A 19,306-nucleotide genomic window follows, 5' to 3' on the forward strand; every position below is an offset into this window, starting at 1 on the left:
CGGGTGCTGGGGGAGAGGACAGCGTGCCCCCCCCCCCAGGCTTCCCTCCGCGTCTAGGGAGCCGCGGGCGCTAGGCCTTCTGCGCTGGGAGTCTGACCAGGTGAGCGTTCGTCTCAATAAAATCCTTCTTGCGACTGCCAGTTCTCTTCCGTATCATATATTTTCCTTCCTTATTGGATCAAAATAAGCAACAATCGTTTGATTTGAGGAGGACCGTGACGTGTATGGGCTGCTTTTATTTTACCTGCTTCTGGTTGTGGGAGGATGACAGAGTAAGGAGAGCTCAAGCCTGCAGGGAGGGGGGTGAGGCCAGACGCCCTGCTCACACTCACGTTGCTGTATGGTGGGATGACTGCAGCTACTTTCATGCCCATGACTGAGACTGCCTCCACCCTTGGGCTCAGTCTCACCGAGGACCTGGGGGGACGATGTGAAGGACACAGAGGGTTTCCTCACCCAGGAGTGGAGGGGCCTCTATCAGGACCAGAGGTCTGCTGTCCCCAGGCAGGGGTTGCCATTGTAGGCAGTAGATGCTGCGGTCCATATTGGTAGGGCAACAACTGAGTGGGCTATGTCTATTTGTACTTTTTGTCTGCATAACCTGTGGTTGCCTCTTTGTGTGAGGATCTTGAGATAATTTATCCAGGGAGAAGAGAGATTTTTGTCCTGCCAGTTTGTCTGCAACCACCAGACTCCAACATAGGATGTCGGGTTCCCAGAGGAGACCCAGTGGGTTGAGAACAGATGTGTGCTTCACAAACCCAGGCATTCTGATAAGGCCCAAGGCACATGTTCCCACAAGACACATGCAGCGTTTGTAACCGGTGCTGGTCAGCAAGTATTCCTGACCAATGAGAGCTGCCCACACTCCAGGAGCCGAAGGACGCCAAGTCCTCATGAGCCTTACCCATGAGGTGACAAGAATTACTCACTAGCCCTCTCAGACATGTTCGTCCTCCACTTTCCAGAGCCAAGGCCCCTGGCCACATCTTCTCCAGGGCACCCTTGGCCCTGTATCCCCTCATTGCCTAGCAGGTGGGGTTCCTGAAGCCAGTCCAGGGCTGGTGGCAACTCCCTGGATGCAGAAGTGACTGAGAACCACATAAACATTTCCCAGGAAACCCAACTCCCACCCAAAGGGAAGATCACCCAAACACCCCACCATTCCCTGGCACGAGGAGCAGGGAACAAGACAGAGTGGAAAACTGCCGCGCTCTTAGTTAATTGTGGGTAAGTATATGACTTGTGTAAATTTCACAAACATGTACGACCATGAAAAGCCCCTGCAGTGCCACTCGTGCGCAGAGAAGCCTGTCTTCATCAGCGCAGGCTGCCATGCTGGAGGCCGGGTCATTCTTTGTGGTGAGGCTTTCCTCTGCATTGCTTGATCTGAGCAGCATTCCTAACCCCTATGCATTAGCTGCCAGTAGCACCCACTAAATGTGTCTCCAGAATTGCCAAATATACCTGGGATGGGGGTGCAAGATCTCTCTTCCCCACACAGTTGAGGACCACTGGTTTTGAGATTTGATTTCCGCGTGGCAATCCCTCACATGGAGATGAGAACAGGGCCTGTTCTCCATGTTGGGCCCCCACCGTGGCAGATCCCCCCGCCACCATTGTGACTGTTCTCAGTTTCCACCTGGCCCTGTCTTGTGACGATGGATGGTACTCTGGGGGAGAGGGCAGAGGATAGTCTGGCCATGGTCATGCATGTAGCAGAGAGGAGGGGCCACAGGGACGGGCTATCGTCAGGACTTGAGGGTGAGAGGGTGAGGGTCCCGAGTGGTCCAGGCCTGTGGTGGATGGACAATGAGAGAGTTTCAGGGCATTTGTGGTTTGCACACTTTGACCTCACAGCAATCCTAAGATGGGGATTGTTATTCTTGCTGATACTGGAACAAAGGAGCACTCAGAGAAAACGTGATGGCCAGAGGTCCTGCCTGGGGCCTCCATTGCTGGAGCTGCTCAGCACAGCATAGCAGCCCTGCTTTTGTTTTGTTTACATTTTTCAATTGTGCTAAAATATACAACATACAATTTACCATTTTAAGTAAAATTCAGTGGCATTCACATCATTGTGTAACCATCACCACTGTCACCTCCAGAACTTTATCATCTTCCCCAAGCTGAAACTCTGTCCCCATGAAACACTTACGTAACTGCCCATTTCCCCTCCCCCAGCCCCTGGCAACCTCCATTCTACTTTCTGTCTCTATGAATTTGGCTACTCTAGGTACCACATATGGAATCATATTTATCCTTTTGTGACTGGCTGATTTCAATTAGCATGTCTTCAGTTTTCATATATGTTGTGACATGTTTCAGAATGACCTTCCTTTTCTTTCTTAAATTGGGGAATTGGGGGATGGGAACAGTGCTGGGGAATTGGGGGAAGGGGAACAGAAAAGTTGCTGTCCTTTTGTTCTTCAGTCTAGTTGTGGAAGACGTTGCTTCACTGGCCCAAGTTGGCACCATCATTGCGCTCTTCTCTGGCGAGGCAGATCAGTCGCCAGCTTCTGGACGGCCGCTCACTGCGGCTGCTGGCCGCTCACGCTGAATGCTGGCTACACAGGGTAGCCCATGGCAACCCACTGCAGCAGGGGCTGCAGGCTATGCCTTCGCCAGCGACTCACGGCAGCCCAGCTCCAGGTAGAGCTGTTGTTCAGCATCTTAGCTGTGGAGGGCAGTGTCACTGGCCCTCATATGTGGGATCCGAACCGGGGCCCTCTGGTGTCCCAAACCAGCTCTTAACCATCGCGCCACTCGGCTGGCCCAGGAATCTCTTAACATAATGTGAAATTCGTATCCCATTTGACTATGGAAAAGCATTTCTTAAGTTTCTTTCTCTGATGTTCAAATAAAAATAGGCCGAGGAACTAAAAAGGGACTGACTGTGCTTTCTTCAAAGCCTCAGGCACTTGCACACACCAATTAACTCTTCTTATTTCTTCCCCCTGCTGTCAAGAAGTAAATAGAAACTAACAGCTGAGCAGTTTCACACTGGGTGTATACTTGCCGATGACTCACCAAGCATTCACAGCCAAGGTGCCAGTTGTTCTTCCACCATAGAAAGAAAATCTATTTTGAGCAAAACTGTAACCTCATGGATGCTGGATAAAGCACCAGAGCCGCTGGAAACCCTGTAAAAGTAGGCTTTACGCCAGACCTACGCCCCGCCCACGCCCCGCCCACAGTATGTCCATGCCCTGCCCCACGCCCTGCCCCGCCCACCCAATGCTGTGCCTAGGCCACGCCCACACCCCTGGTGCTGCCTCACATCCCGCTCTGAGCCCCGCCGAGCCGTAAGGCTCAGGTGTGCTCAGAACCCCCAAGGCTGACGTCCTTCTCACGCCACCTCTGGACTGGCTGCTGCTTCTGCGCTGTCCCTTCTCGGCTCCCACAGACAACAGCCCATGCTCATCACTCAGGACAGTTCACACCAGACCCGGGCGAATGGGGAAGGTCAAAGAAACCTGGGACTCTCGACGGTTCTGTCCGACAGCTGTCCGAGGCCCGCCCTCTCCCAGCTCCTACACTCATACGCACGGAACTGGAAACGCTACTCCGTGGCCAAGGAGAGAGACGTCTTTCGGATAAGAATAAATGCTGAGCCAACGTGGCAGCTCGTGAAGGCAGGTGCTCCTTAACCAACAGGAGCAACGCTAGCTCGTTCCCGCAGCTGGGAAGGAAGCCCGCGTACAACTAGCTCAGCCTGGAGGGGGCACCCTCTGCCTTCTGTCCCAGGACCGCAGCCCCGCCCCCTGCCCGCGGTGGCAGGGTCAGAGGCTGAGCTGAGAGGGAGGCTCTCTGCTGGGCGCCTGGTGGAGGCAGGAGACTGATTAACGGAGTTGGAGGCTGCGCGAAGTGAGCTGGGCACGAGTGGGAGACGTGAAGGAGGGACTGCGGGGCAGGCGGACTGAGAGGATATGACGAGATGGGACAACCACTTTTCAAAGACCTGAGCCTCCCTTTTTACTCTTTTCTTGGCTTCTTTGGGATTAATTTTTCCTTCTACTAATACAATAGGAACGTTATAAGTGCTCTTTCTATTTTTAAGTGCTTACCCAACAAATTACAATATGCATATTTAATTATCAAAGAATAAACATAATCTCTTCCATTGAACAACACAAAGACCTTATAACAATTTACCCCTTGAAATTAAAATATGAAAAGTAATTATTAAGTATTCTCCTTTTTAGTCAAACAGGGCCTATTGTTGTGCACAATCGTTTATTGGATTTCCTCACACATGCGTCACTTTCTTTGCTCCTTCTTGTTCTTCAGCTCTGTGACCTGCGATCACTTTTCTTTTGGATGAAAACATACATTATGGCTGGGAGAAAGTTACATCACAAGGAATAAAGGCAAGTGGTGCTCAGCCTAAAAAATGTCTTTGATTTTCATCCTTGAAAACATATTTCCCCCTGAGCAGGTCTCTTCTACCATTCCACTTTCTTTGGCCTCCAGGATTAATGTTGGGAAACCAGATGTCACTCTTTTCGAAGTAATCTGACTTTTGCTGGCTACATTGGATATATCCTGTTTCTTTGGACTTCTGTTACTTGTCTAGGTGTGAATTTCTTTTAATTTATCCAGTTTGGGATTTTGGGGGGACCTTGGATATGAGGGTTGGTGTATTTAATCAGTTCTAGAACATTCTCAACTATTTTCTGTTTAATTATAGCCTCTGCCTTTCCTCCTCATTTCTGGAACTCCAGTTAAATGTCTACTAGAATTTCTTACTATCTTCAATGTCTCGCTCTCTCTTTTTTTTTTTTTTTAAGATTTTATTGGGGAATTGGGGGAGGGGAACAGAAGTTGCCGTTCTTTTGTTCTTCAGTCTAGATGTGGAGGACGATGCTTCACTGGCCCATGTTGGTATTATCATTGCACTCTTCCCCGGTGAGGCAGATTGGTCACCGGTCATTGGATGGCCACTCATGGTAGCTTTATGGCAGCCCACTGCAGCCTCACTGCTGCCTACGCTGTTGCCGGCGACTCATGGCAGCCCAGCTCCAGGTCGAGCTGTTGTTCACCATCTTAGCTGTATAGGGCGCAGCATCACTGACCCTCATGTGGGATCCAAACTGGGGCCCTGCTGCTCAGAGCTGGTGTCCCAAGCCAAATCTTAACCAACATGCCACTCAGCCAGCTCTTGAGTCACTTTTTATAGCTTTTTCTTCCCTGTAGATATTCTCAAGCTTGGCTTTTATTTCTTTAGATATAGTAGGCATAGTTACAGCCTATCATGTGAGTCTGAAAAATGTCGGAACCTGAGTTTATCACGTCGTTTGTGTAGACACTCATGGTGCCTTGCTTCCTTGCATGCTGGATGTCTTAGTCTGCTAGAGCTGCCAAAACAAAATTCCACCAACTGGGTGCTTCAAGAACAGAAATTTATGTTCTCACAGTTCTGGAGGCTGGAGGTCCGAGATCAGGGTGGCAGCATGGTGGGTTCGTGGTGAAGGCCCTCTTTCTGGTGTGCACATGGCCTTTTTTCAGTGAGTGCACAAGGAGAAGGGGAGGGGGAGTGGGAAGAGGAGGGGACAGGAGGGGGAGAACACAGTCTCAGGGCTCTTCTTATAAAGACACTAATCTCACTGGATCATGACCCCACCTGTATGACCTCATTTAACCTTGATTACTTCCTTGGAGGGCCCATCTCCAAACACAGCCACACTGGGTGGTTATGGCTTCAACATATGAATTTTGGGGGGACACATTTGTTCATGACATTTGGTTACTTTTGATTGTATGATGGTCACAGTTCTTGGGAAATAATTAAGGGACTTCTGTGATATCCAGGAGGAAGCTGTGCTCCTCAGGAGAGGTTTTCTGTCTGCATCTCCCAGTTCTTGGTGAGCTACATTTCCTATTTGCTCCAACTAAAATTATGAGTTGAATATATTGGATAATCAGGTGATAAGAATTTGGGCTGCAAATCCAGGCAGGAGCAGACTCTGGGGTGGCTCATATTCAGATTTACTTGTAGTTTACCCTTTTGTTGTGAGTATATCCTCATAGGTCCCAGATTTGTGGGGCGATGTTCTCCCATTACATGCCTCTACCTTGGGCCAGACCTAAGCTCTTACTTAGGTTCCACCCCCTTCCCTGAATAAAAAGCTCTGTTTATTGGGTTCAGCAAATGCCCATGAAGGAATATTGCTCTGGGTTCCCATCACCTAGATTTGGGGCTAATGTTTCTTGCTGTTTTGTCAGCTTTAGTGCTTCCAGATGTACTCAAACTATTTAAATCAGCATATCTTGTTTCCAGCAGGAAGGTTGGTCCTAACAATTTGCAAACAGAACTTTTTTCATCTGCTCTTGGTTCTTAAATCTTTAGCCTTCCAGGCCTCAATTATTATTTATTTGTTCATTGTTTTAGCAAATTCTTATTGAATTTGTTAAAATTCTGTGCTGAGCATTGGGAAACAATGGTGAATGTGAGGCACGATACCCAGATATTTGGTCAAACATTATTCTGGATGTTTCAGTGAAGGTGTGTTTTGGATGAGATTAACACGTACATTGGCAGACTTTGAGTTCAGCCAATTACCCTCCATAGTGTGGGTGGGCCTCATCTACTCAGCGAAGGCCTGAATGGAACAAACACTGATCTCCCCAAAGGAGAGGGTATTCTGGGCAGAACTCTCCATACTGCTGGCCTACCCTGTGGATTTTGGTCTTCCATCTCCACAATTGTGTTAGCTGATTCCTTAAAATAAATCTCTCTTTATATACACACATCCTGGTGGTTTGGTTTCTCTGGAGAACCCTGATTCATACAGGGAGCAAAGCAGGCTTTCTTCTGCCCTCAAATCACTAAAGTCTAGTTGGGGAGACAGATGCTAATTGCATAATCATGTGCAAAAAAACCCCAAACCAAACCAAACCAAAAAACTAACACGCCACACCTAAGGGTGTTGCAGGAGACTTCTGGGTGGGGGAAAACCCATGTGAGGGGTGGCCGTTCTGACCTTGAGAGCTGGAGCTGAAGAGACCTGACAAACAAGGGGACAATGGCAGCCAGAGCAGAGGGAATAGAGGGCGGAGAGCATCGTGCTGTGGCAGTGTCTGTGCCTCAGAGCAAGGGAAGGCCAGTGGGCAAGGTCAGGGCTGAGTCAGGGTAAGACAACAGTCAGGGCCAGGGTCAGGTCAAGACCAGGGTGGGAGCAAGGCGAAGGCCAGGGCAAGGGCCACACTAGGTCAAGGACAGGTCAAATGCAAGATCAGGGGCAGGAGCAGGGCCAGGGCGAGCAGAGCGCAGGAAAGGCCACCAGAAAGCCTCAAAGCCTGTGCAAAGCAGCAACGTGGCCCCACCCTCACTCACGTCGCCCCCCGTCACCCAATCCCCGCGCGTCTCCGCGCCCGGTCCCGCCCCCCACCCAATCCCCGCGCGTCTCTGCGCGTGGCCGGCGACGCAGTGCCAGAGGTGGTTGCTGCGCTGGGAACATGGAGGACCTGCTGAAGCGGGAGCTGGGCAGGAAAGGCCACCAGAAAGCCTCAAAGCCTGTGCAAAGCAGCAACGTGGCCCCACCCTCACTCACGTCGCCCCCCCCCACCCAATCCCCGCGCGTCTCCGCGCCCGGTCCCGCCCCCCACCCAATCCCCGCGCGTCTCTGCGCGTGGCCGGCGACGCAGTGCCAGAGGTGGTTGCTGCGCTGGGAACATGGAGGACCTGCTGAAGCGGGAGCTGGGCTACAGCTCCGTCAAGGCCACGGGTCACTCGGGGGGCGGGTGCATTAGCCAGGGCCAGAGTTACGACACGGACAGAGGACGAGTGTTTGTGAAAGTGAACTCCAAGGCGGAGGTCAGCGCCGATGGGGCGGGGTCCGCGATTTGGGTTCGGGGGTCCGGGTGGGGCCTTGAGGTCCGGGGCCCTTGTCTGAGGTCCGGGACGGGCCGTCACAGCCCGTGGCCCCAGGGCGGTGGCACTTGGTGACCTGGTCTTTACCGTCAGGCTGTGTCGGGGCGTTTCTGGGGCCAGCACCTCAGGCTCAGCCCTGTGCGGCCACTTAAACCCCAGGGAGGTTCAGCGGACCGTCCAGGCCTGTCCGGCGTCATCTGCTGGCGCGCGCAGCCAGCCGTCCGGCGCCAGTGTGGACGGCGAATGCCGTGCATGGTTTTCCCGCGATTGATGTGGCCGCTGCTTTACGTTATGTTTGCGTTATATTTGCGCTATGTTTGGCGAGTTTTGCACAGGGACGGGTAGCAGAAGCCTCATGTCCTGGGGTTTATTTGGACTTGCAGAGATCAAAAACGCTTTCTGAGTTACTGCAAATAATTTACCCACTGCCTTAGTGTGGGCTGTTATGGCGATGCCACAGATTGGGCAGCCTGAGCTACACACACTTATTTCTCACAGTTCTTGAGTTCGGAAGCCGAGATCAAGGCGCTGGCAGATTCAGTGTCTGGTGAGAGCCCACTTCCAAGACGTAGAGGTGGCCTTCGGGCGGGGGTGTCCTCACCCAGGGAAGGGCTCTCCAGGCCTCTTTTATAAGGGCACTAATCGCATCATGAGGGTCCCACCCCTAAACCTAATCGTCCAAGACCCCACCTCCTAACACCATCACACTGGGGGTTAGGTTTCCACTTAGGAATTTGGGGGACAAGCATTCAGCCCATTGCAGCCACCTGCTCCATTGTGTATGTATATGAGCTTTTTTCTCAAGGGCTATGTAGAAAATAGGTGAGTGGCACTGCTAAAATTGTTACTTACTCCTGGTTGTTGGTGTCACTTTGCCCTGTTTAGTGGGGGCTCCCGCAGGCTGAGGCGCTTACCTAGTACCAGGTCCTGCGTGTCATGCACCATAGCTGTACTTTTATCCTTAGAAACAGATGACCCCTTTCTGAAAAGCTCTTGTTCTCTCCACACCAGCCATCAACCTTTGTTCTACCAAGATCAGCTGTGTCATCCTGTCCACATCCCTGTTACAGGAATTTGTCAACTATTCATCCTTGAAGTTACTCTCACATCGATTTACATCAAGCACTTCCAGTGTGGTGGTGGCATTTCTTCCTCCCTTTCTGCTGAGGGACTTATCTGGGTTTTTTCCCTCTTGTATGGCATCTGTCTTTATCATACCTGTATTCACACTGTCGCTGCATTTGTAATAATTCCAAACTGGGTGTTGATTACAGGGGAAGCAAATATTTTTTGTTGATCAAAATGGAACCTTTGGTGATGCTTTTTACACGTTGTTCTTCTGCTATTTTGGGGGTTCGTTTTGTTTTGTCATCCAAGTCCATTTTCTTGGTACTTTGCTAATTCTTAACTTTTGCCGGTAAGTTCCTTATAGTCCTTTGGTAGATAGTTCCAAATATGTCATTTTCTAGCTTGCTCTGGAGTACATTGTGTGAATTATATACATGTATTAGCCGTAGCATAAATATTTGCTGGTTGGATAGAAAATAGGACTTTTTTTTTTTTAAGATTTTATTGGGGAATTGGGGGAGGGGAACAGTGTTGGGGCATCAGGGAAGGGGAACAGACAAGTTGCCCCCCTTTTGTTCTTCAGTCTAGTTGTGGAGGACGTCACTTCACTGGCCCATGCTGGTATTATCATTGCGTTCTTCCTGGGTGAGGCAGTCGCACGCTGGCCATTGGACGGCCATTCACGGTGGCTCACGGCAGCTCACGAAAGCTCATGCCTGCTGCCGGCCAGCCTCACTGCAGCCTACACCATCACCGGTGACTCACAGCAGCCCAGCTCCAGGTCAAGCTGTTGTTCACCATCTTAGCTGTAGAGGGCGCAGCGTCACTGGCCCTCATGTGGGATCCGAACTGGGGCCCTGCTGCTCAGAGCTGGCGTCCCAAGCCAACTCTTAGCCAACGTGCCACTCGGCCGGCCCAATAGGACTCCTTTTATGCTTTATCTTTTAGGAGGTGAAAAATGTCTTTTTCCAGACTTCTAAGAAAAGACTACTTCGTCGCTCTTCCCTTTTCCTTCTCGCCCCAGCTTGAACTGACCCGCTTTAAGCAGTTGTGCCTTCTGATTACACTTATCTGTCCTGTGCAGACTCGTGTAGTTGGTTTTCGTGTGTATGCCTTTCTTGAGCTCTAGACCTTTTGTAGCCCTCCATCCCAACTGATGCCTTGGTTCAGCTCCAGAGCGGCAGTGTTCTTCCCCGTAGTTAGATGCTTAGGGCCATGTAGCTATTGTATTTCTGTGAGGGAGCCTTGACCTCTGGGTGGGTTCACAGATCCTGCTTCCCCTCTTCCTGCATGTCTTAAAATTTCTATCCCTAACTTTGCTCTTCAAAACTAGTGCCCTAGTGCAAAACATAGCCAGGCCCAGTTGTTTTCCTTTTGTTTTCTAAAGGGAATGCTCTGAAAATTCTCTTCAAGACACAGTTCTTATCTTTCTCCTCCACGACTTTAGATCTTGGAGGTAGTATAATAGTATTTATGAAGTGTTTAGAATGGACTGTGTGTTAGCTGCTCACTTAGTTAGTCATGGCAGCAAGCCCATGGTATTGGTACTATTATTAACCCCAGCTTACAGATGTGGAAACTGAGGCACAGAGAGCTTATGTTACTTGCCCAAGGTCTCTTAGAATTACTTAGAATTACTAAGTATGAAAACATGCAGAAGAATGTCCATGGTGGCACTGTCCGTGGTAGCCCCAGACTGGAAGCCCAGCTGTCCATCATTAGACTGGATGACCACATTCTGGAATATTCCTCTAGCAGAGCTCTGTACAGCAGTGAGATTAAACTGTTGATGCACCAAAGTAGCAAATGCAGCATGGAATAAAGAAGCCAGACCATCTGCGTCTGTGTGCAGATGACAAAGCAGACAAAACAAATCTGCAGGCTTGGGGCAGCAGGGGCCGGGAGAGGAGGAGCCCCCGCGTGAGGTCCTGTCGAGATCCGTGCTTGCAGACACGCTGACTGTGAGAGCTCTGAGTTGTGGGCTGTACTGCGCATACTTCTGTAGCATTTGTACTTTACAAAAAAAAGATCCTTTAAAGGGAAGGAATTATTTTAGTCTGGAAAATTCAGGAAGATTTCTCAGAAACCAGACTGATACTAGGTTGAAATCTGAACAATGACTTGGAAGGAGCTGACTTGGCCAAAGCCTGGGATGGTGTTCAAGCAGAGGTGGTGGCTTTGGGGGTGGAGGGAGCGGGGGTCTTTGAGAAACTAAAAGAAGGCTGCAATCCAGGAGCACAGGGTGTGTGCTCACATAGGAGGAGGGTGGAGCCCTGGCAGGGGCCTCAGATGAGGGTGGGAAAGTGGGCTGTGCCAGGCCCCTGTCCTGCAGGAAGCAGGCGGGTTTGTTAGCTGAGGGGGTGTCTCCCCGCCTCATGGGCTTTGCCTTCCTAAGGATGACAGCAGTGTGATGAGCAGGGCACCTGGCCAAGGACGGTCGGTGCAGTCCCTGGGGAACAAGGACTTTTGCACTAGGATGGAAATGGTGGTCGAGATGATAATGGTGTCCAGTGCTAGTAGGAGATGCCATAGAGCTTGGTCCGTTCAGGGGAGGTGACCCCAGGTTCCTGGCATATGCAGATGAGGGCCACCTGCAGCTGAGCGCCAGGAGGTGGTGCAGAGCAGGGGCTCGCTGCCCAGTGCACATAGGAGCCAACCTCTGACATCAGCTTTTGAGAAAAGAAAAGGCTTTATTGTGAAATGAGACAGGAGGCAGGGCTCAAATCTGTCTCCCCAATTGAGGGTTTGTGTGGCATTGAAGGGTTAGGGGAGGCTGGGCTGGTAGGCGGGGCAGGCTTCAGTCGGAGGGTCTTCCTGGACAATGGACCGGACTGGCGATCGCGTTCCAGTCAAGTCCCAGCTCTTTGGTTCTGTGTGTGGGGATTTGAAGCTTTGGTTCTGGGTGTCATTGAAGTCAGAAGTCTCCCCTGTTGCATGCTTTGGCTGCATGACATACAGTTGGTTCTGTTGTCGCTGAAAGACAACTCAGGATGTTTTTAGGGACAGGGTAAGGCCTGTTTGAGCTGGTTCTACAGTCACAGTGGACAGGGCTGTGGTGGAGATGCTGCCTGAGGACGATATACCCGGTCCCACTCTGTGCCAGGCATTTTTGGTAGCCACCTACCTCCCCCTCTGCAGAGAGTATGGGCTCAACCATAGCATAAGAATGAAGTTTGTCAGGCCCGGCCGAGTGGCTCAGTTGGTTAAGAGCTCACTCAAGAGTGTGAGCTCTGAGCAACAGGATCACCGGTTCGATTCCCAGCCCGAGCTGAGCTGCCACTGAGCTGCCAACAGGTAGCAGGATGGCTCAGCTAAAAAAAAAAAGGGAAAAAACAAACAAGAATGCAGTCTGTCACTGAAAGGACAGTCCTCGTGCCTGTGCAGCTTCAGCACAAGTAAGCTCCGAGCAGCTGAGAAAGCTGCCTGTGTCTCTTGAGTCTGTAGCCAGGAAGCCTTGATCTAAAATTGTAATGCTCCGGAAAACACGTCTACACAGAACCTTTCCAGAAGTAGTCTCACTGCCTCCTCTTTCCCATCCTCCATTATTTTTTCTGACAGGCTAAAAGAATGTTTGAAGGTGAGATGGCAAGTTTAGCCGCCATCCTGAAAACGGACACCGTGAAAGTGCCCAAGCCCATTAGGGTCCTTGCCGGCCCAGGAGGCGGCAGCATGCTGGTGATGGAGCACGTGGACATGCGGCCTCTGAGCAGGTATGTCTTGCCACCTTCCCCGTGGGCTTTACTTTTCCTCTGAGTGGTTCCTTCACGCCTGAAGCTTGTATTTGGGGGTGCCATTTTGAGGGTGTGATAGAAGGAAACTACACCCCCGACACATCATACTCTGCAAGCCCTATGCAAGCAGGGGAGGGAGGCATCTCGGTGCGGTGCTGCCAGGCTGTGGCTGCAGGTTCAGTGTGGCTGCGAAAGACCGTCCTGCTGTCAGGGCACTTCAGCTCCTCCTTGCTGCCCCCAAACAGACTTTGTATCCCCACCATGTCTGACCTTCCGTATGTGACCTGAGACTTTCAGGTGGACGTATGTCTGCGTTGGTGTCATGCTTAGCTGCTGCCTTTTGGTTTCACAGTCATGCTGCAAAGCTCGGAGCCCAGCTCGCGGCTCTGCACCTGGATAACAAGAGGCTGGGAGAGACGCTGCAGAAGGAAGCTGGCACAGTGGGTATGGGATTCTGTGGGCCAAGCGGGGCCCTGCCCAGGGGACGGCATTTGGGTATATGGCTCTGCTGCAGCCACGTGAGGATCAGACCCGGGTTGACGCCAAAGCAAAGGAAAGCCAACCCCAAGGTCACATGTTCAGGGTGCAGGGAACACAGCCAGTGCTATACTGTACTGTATCACAGATGCATCAGAAAGACAGGCAACATTTCCTGGACTCAAAACCCTACCGTATTAGGGTGCCTTTGACCTCTCACTCCCCAGAAGAGAGTCTATCAGAGTTTTTCTGACTTTCCATCTAGTGCCTTCCTAAAGACAGATCATATGTGAGGCTCAGCATGAAGCCCTCACAGCCAGAACTTAGCGTGGTGTTAGCATTGAGAGTGTCTTCCAGTATTTTCATCATTCCACTTTTGATAATCCACGTGTAGCATGTATGGTAACTCTGCTAAGCAGAGCAGCTGACACCAGAAACAGATAGCTGAGAATCTTCTGTGCTAGATAAACAGATCCTGTCCCGTGACAATCTACTGTTCTACACAGATAGATCCCAAAAGCCTACAGTGAGAATCGGCTCCAGACAGACTTCCTGTCACTGTCCTAACCTGGGAGAATCCATGTGCGAGACAGACAGATCGTATTGGTCAATCTGTTCTGTGCCTTCGAAGCCACGGGTAGTTCAGTCCTGTAGGATTTGCTTTGAGTTGGGGAGCTGCAAGGAGACCTTTTCAAAGCATAGCAGTTTATCTTTCACAGGTGGCAGGGGCTAAGCTGGCCACTGAACGCCATCCTGTCCTGATGTGTCACGGTGGATTTTTTTCCTCCGTTTCTGGACACAGCATTGCTCCTCAGCATCCTGGGCGTCTGTCCTGGAAAGTAATGAGTCCTCAGTTGCTCAGTCTGAAGGAACGGACTCAGCTCTTGGGCCCTTAGTTTCAGTGGAGACCAGGACCCTGTGTGTCTCTGGATGGGGACATGAGGTGGAGAAGGGCATGCTGACGTTTGTCCCCACGCTACTCTGAGCTCTAATAGTGGGCCTGAGGGACACTAGTCGCCTGTCTTGTTTTCCTTTTGGTTTCCAGGGAGAGGAGGTGGGCAGGTGGAACGGCCCTTCGTGGACCAGTTTGGATTTGATGTGGTGACGTGCTGTGGCTACCTTCCCCAGGTGAGCGACACCTGCATTTGACCTCCATTTCCGAGTCAGGTCAGCTGTCCAGAAACAGCTGGGGAAGGCTGTGAAATTCAGTAAAAAAGTTTTTGCTTCAATGTTTTCTTCGCTAATTTTTAAGATGTTAACACAAGGTTTACTTACCTCATATGCTAGGTAAAGTAAGCTCAGGAGCAGAAGACCAGAGAGTTAGTATGCCGGATTTCAAGGTGGGTGAAAATTAGAAATTAGAAAAATGGTTTATTTTAAGTAGTAAGCTCTCAAAGATAGCATAACGCAAAGGGATTGTAACTTTCGGTTTTATGATTGTACGGTTGACGCCCCTGGGAATTTCAGCCTGGGAGGTCTGTTTGGTGTCTGGCGAATGCGGAGTGATTAGGGTGGCTGCTGAGCTGTCAGAGGACTGGCAGGTGGCTTCTTGGAAGGGGGACTGCGTCAGGGAGCTCCTGGTGCACCCGGGGGTGCAGTGGACACTGTTCAGATTTTGAAATGCAGGAGGTTGTCCGTTCCTGCCTGCGGTGGTGAATGGCTGACAGCTGGGCCTCCTGCTCTGTGCTGCTCTGTGGGCGCTCAGCCGGCTCCTCCTTTCTCTCCTCCTCTGACTCGTGGGCTCTGTGTGTGCATGTGCATCTGTGTGAGTACACATGTGCGTGGTGAGTGCATGCGTGTGTGACGGTCTGTCGTTTGGCATCACGTACTGCTCCTTGTGCTGCTTTTCTCGCGTGTCTGTCATGCTTCTCTGCTGGCGGGCCAGCGCCTGTGGCCTGGACAGCCTCGGCGGTCTTCTGAACGGGGCTCCACAGGACTTCTCACGATAGCGCTCTGGAGAGGGCAACACTGGCTGCCTGGCGGGGGCTGAAGGGGGTCGTCCGTGGCCAGTGGTGGTCAGAAGTAAGCCACCGGGGTCAGGGCAGGCCAGCCAGCTCTGTGAGTGTAGATGGAAGGACAGTGGCCTAGAGCTCTTCCCAGGGGACCCTGGTGCTTTGCACTGGGACGGTTCCCTCGCTCCTCACTGCGCCTGGAACAGGATTGAAGTCCCACCATGTCTATGAGGCCCCACGCTGCCCAGTCAGCCCCACCTCCTCCACACTGTCCAGCCCTTTGCACTTCGGGGTCCATCCATCAGCCCTGGCTTTGTCCTTCGCTGTCGCCTGTGCAGGTGAACGACTGGCAGAAGGACTGGGTGGCGTTCTATGCCCGGCAGCGCATTCAGCCCCAGATGGACATGGTGGAGAAGGAGTCTGGAGACAGGGAGGCCCTCGAGCTGTGGTCTGCTCTACAGGTGAGTAAGAGCCCCGCTGTGCCCTGTGCCCACCATGCCCTGCAGCCCCCGCAGGCCACTGTGGCTCTTGGTCCGGATGGGAGGCAGGTGGGGCTGGCCCGTGGGGTGGCTGTGTGGTCCCTGCACCTGCCTGAGCCCTGCCCTGAGGCGCACAGGCGCCCTCGCTTTGCTGAGGCTGAGTTTCCTCCCTGCAGTTGAAGATCCCTGAGCTGTTCTGTGACCTGGACATCGTCCCAGCCCTGCTCCATGGGGACCTGTGGGGAGGAAACGTGGCCGAGGACACCTCTGGGCCCGTCATTTTTGACCCGGCTTCTTTCTACGGCCACTCGGAATATGAGCTGGCAATCGCCGGCATGTTTGGGGGCTTCGGCCGCTCCTTCTACTCTGCCTACCACAGCGAGATCCCCCGGGCCCCCGGCTTTGAGAAGCGTCTGCAGCTGTACCAGCTCTTCCACTACCTGAACCACTGGAACCACTTCGGATCTGGGTACAGAGGGTCCTCCCTCAGCATCATGAGGAGCCTCACCAAATAAGCTGGCTGTCCTCAGGGGCCTCAGGCTCACGGGCACCTCCACAGTCCTCTCCGTCCGGGCTCCTTCGTTTCTTCACATGCCTGGAGTTGCTTCAGACCAGTGCCCAAGCCTTGGAAAGCACGTAGCGTCTCAGAAGAAAGGTACTGTCGTCCCAAAGATGGACACTTCGTCCGACTTCATAGCTTTCATAGCTGGCTAAAACTGCATGACGTGAACACAGGGACCCGTGGAGCATGGGATGTGTCGAACCACACGGCCGCCCCACCTGACGAGGAGGGAAGTGGCCGGTGTGCCAGCCTCCGCTGCTGAGGACACCTTTCCGCAAGCTCTTCCTGTCTCACTCCAGGAATGACGGTGTACAGGGTGACGCTTCCTGATGGGCCAGGCTTGGGTCTAGACGTGAAGCCGTCCTACCACCTTACCATCTTACAATGACCAGTCCCAAAGTCGAGCACATTCCCTTTCTTTCCATCACCTTTGGGCCAGCCGCAGGCTGAGCAGGTTTGGGATACTTCTGGGAGCGACTAAACTGCCAGCCTTAGGATGTCCTCAGTAAATCTGGGGGCCACCGACTCGCTCCTCTCAGCACCCCTGCTTGTCTGCCGTTCCCTAAAGCTTGCTGAGAGTCGTTCCTTCGCATCAGAGAAAACGAGCACTGAGCAGTGTTTTCGCTCCTCGGTTGTGCAGCGATGAGAGACATTCCAGAGGCACTGATGCCAGTAAACCTTTTGCATAAACTTTCAGTGGTTTCAGTGATGCAAAAGGCTGTTTCCCTCATTTAAATCGTAATTCACTGTTTTTCCCAGCTGTTTGCCAAGAAATCTTTGTAATGTCTTATGACAATAAATAGTTTCAACTGCTGTTTCTTAAAAGAGCAATTTTTTTCTTGACTTTGTTCAGTAAGAGAACAGCTTCACAGTACGGACAGGCACAGCCTGGGGACTGGGATGTTTGGGGCGCAGTTTAACTGCTGTCACCCTGTGAGGTTTGGTGAACAGCAATCAGAGTGGTGTAGGAAGCGACCTGAATTCCCCTCCCGTGGGACTTACTCTCTCATTTACCCTGCAAAGCAAACCCTGTGTCTTGAAAAGTCTTGGGGAGCTTGGTCTCCTGGACTTGGGCATCCCTGGCCTTTGAAGAGCCTGAAGCTGGTGTGGACCCATCCTGTCCCTTTGCTTTGTTACAAAATGTCTGGAGTGCGGTGTTCCCCACCCACCAGGCGTGCTGGGTGCTGTTCTGTCCCATCCTCCCTCCATTTGCCCCTTCCTTCCCCCAGTGTCAATTTTACTTCCACTTGGTTTTTTATCAGATTTGCTAAGACATCTCATCTTGGTGGTCTGAATATTAAAGCTCTTCATTTGGGGGGTGGGGAAGAGCCATCTGCCTGAGGGGACGTGGTCCCAGGGCAATTCCCCTGGAGGCCAGGATGATGGACAAGTGGTGACAGATAAGCCGTGATACCTGGACAGCCGCCTCTGGGCCCTGCCCCTCCAGGCTGCAGCCAGGGCCTCAGGACCCCGACCCCGCCCTGGCTGCCCGGTGATGGCCCTGGGGCTGTGCCCTCCGCTGCCCTCCCTGTGCCCCTTTTCTGAGCAGTGTTACAAATCTCCCCCGAGTCTCGCTCTGCGCAGAGCAATGGGACATTTCCCGGCTGTGGGCTGTGTGTTCCTTCTCTGTGCCACTGGACTCTCTTCACAGGTGGGCCTGAGGAAGCCGGAGGGTGACCCCACGGGTACCTTGGCCGGTCCTACCACCCAGAGTCAGCTCCCAGACACATTCCCTTCCACAGCACTGTCCAGAGAACTCGTCAGCCCCGAGTCCAGGTTCCAGGTGGGGCTGAGGTGCCTTCTGCACCTTGGCAGCTGTAATTCTGGCTCTCGGAGAGCCGGAGGATCATGGGAGTGGCTGCAGTGGGGAGGGGATGCACAGCGCACGGAGCTGCTTGAATGTGCCCAAGTCCTTTGTCCCAGCTGAGCTGACCACAAACCCAAACTCAAATGCAGGTTTGGGAGGAGGGCGGGGTGGTCGTGTAGTCCGAAGGCTCCCCCGGCATGTGTGTGCTGAGGACTCTGTGCTCGGACCCAGGACTACTCAGCGGGAGCCAGTAGCCTGGGGAGCGCCCCATGTGCCTGGGTTTGGGACCAGCAAGATGTGCCACTGCATGGCTGTCAACTGCCACGTTCAGACCCTGCTTGGGCAAACAGCCACTGACAGAACAGCTGGGAGGGGAGGACACGGAGGTCCCTTCCTGCAGGCGACCACGGCCTCTCCCTCCCCCCTCTCCTTGCAGTGACCTTGAGCACGCATGCATGTGTGTCCACATGTATGTGTGTGTGTGTATGTGTGTATGTTCTGAAAGTTCCTTCCCTGGGCGGGCCGCGGGTCTGTAATCAAGAGCCCCATTTGGGGTGGGTCAGCCGCCTGGTATCAGACGCCCCAGAGCAGCCTCTATCTCTGATGAGCACCAGGCGCCCTGATGAGCAAACCCAAGGCCAGCAGTGGGTGTCACTGGGCAGTGCCTGGGCCTGGCAGGACGCCACCCAGATCCCCAGCCTACAGTCCAGTCTCTTCTGGGCTGTGTCCTGTGTCACTGGTGGGAGGGGCCTGGGCCCAGGTCCCATGAGGGTTCATGGAACCTCTGGGCAGGGAGGTCCGGCCCTACAGGACCCTGGGGGACCCCAGTGGGTGGACCCCACTTGCAGCTGTTGGGGCACACTGACTGTGGACCCATGGGGAGGGCAGCGCCCCCACTTCAGGGCTCCCCACTCCCCCCTCCCCCCTCCTCTGTTTCAAGGCTGGGTCCTGACCCCGCGCGCCTGGCCTGACAGCGCCCCCTCCCAACAGAGAACCAACGGAGGCGGATCCGGGAGGCGGGACACCAGTGAGCTCAGAACCCGTAGGCCGGTGGGCCAGGCGCCGCCTCCGCAGACAGCGGCCTGGGTAGCGACAAGCTTTCGTCCCTGGCCCGGTAGTCTGCGCCATCCCCGCGTCCCTCTCCGTGTCCCTTGGTCCCTGTGTCCCGAGTGTCCCCCGCTCTTATGGAGCAGCTGCTGCGCGCGGAGCTGCGCACCGCGACCCTACGCGCCTTCGGGAGCCCGGGCGCTGGCTGCATCAGCGAGGGACGCGCCTACGACACCGACGCGGGCCCCGTGTTTGTCAAGGTCAACCGCAGGACGCAGGTGCGGGGGCTGGAGCGGGTTAAGGGGTGGGG

General features: G+C 53.1%; 2 protein-coding genes across 3 annotated transcripts in view; both read left to right on the forward strand.

Moving 5' to 3' along the window:
- Nucleotides 1-7,634: 7,634 nt before the first annotated feature.
- FN3KRP (fructosamine 3 kinase related protein) lies at nucleotides 7,635-16,969 on the forward strand. Its single transcript, XM_019662000.1, has 6 exons — nucleotides 7,635-7,816; nucleotides 12,500-12,651; nucleotides 13,025-13,116; nucleotides 14,195-14,277; nucleotides 15,440-15,562; nucleotides 15,757-16,969. Exons 1-6 carry the CDS (start codon nucleotides 7,676-7,678, stop codon nucleotides 16,093-16,095), a joined length of 930 nt encoding a protein of 309 aa, XP_019517545.1. The 5' UTR covers nucleotides 7,635-7,675; the 3' UTR covers nucleotides 16,096-16,969.
- A 1,733-nt stretch (nucleotides 16,970-18,702) lies between these two features.
- Nucleotides 18,703-19,306, forward strand: part of FN3K (fructosamine 3 kinase) — an 8,743-nt gene continuing 8,139 nt past the window's right edge. Inside the window, exon 1 of one of the 2 annotated variants that reach the window (XM_019662012.1) lies at nucleotides 18,703-19,274. In XM_019662012.1, the coding sequence (XP_019517557.1) occupies nucleotides 19,134-19,274 (141 nt within the window). In that variant the 5' untranslated portion in view covers nucleotides 18,703-19,133. The remainder of the gene's footprint in view (nucleotides 19,275-19,306) is intronic. The other variant, XM_019662013.1, reaches the window with a different exon arrangement.

Source organism: Hipposideros armiger, unplaced genomic scaffold (assembly GCF_001890085.2).
Source record: "Hipposideros armiger isolate ML-2016 unplaced genomic scaffold, ASM189008v1 scaffold_362, whole genome shotgun sequence".
NCBI classification, from domain to species: domain Eukaryota; kingdom Metazoa; phylum Chordata; class Mammalia; order Chiroptera; family Hipposideridae; genus Hipposideros; species Hipposideros armiger.

Bases quoted from the DNA above. Each gene is read 5' to 3' on its own strand.
- FN3KRP (XM_019662000.1), top strand. From the start codon at position 7,676: ATGGAGGACCTGCTGAAGCGGGAGCTGGGCTACAGCTCCGTCAAGGCC. The intron at 7,817-12,499 runs GTCAGCGCCGAT...TTTTTCTGACAG, and splicing joins AAGTGAACTCCAAGGCGGAG to GCTAAAAGAATGTTTGAAGG. The intron at 14,278-15,439 runs GTGAGCGACACC...TCGCCTGTGCAG, and splicing joins GCTGTGGCTACCTTCCCCAG to GTGAACGACTGGCAGAAGGA.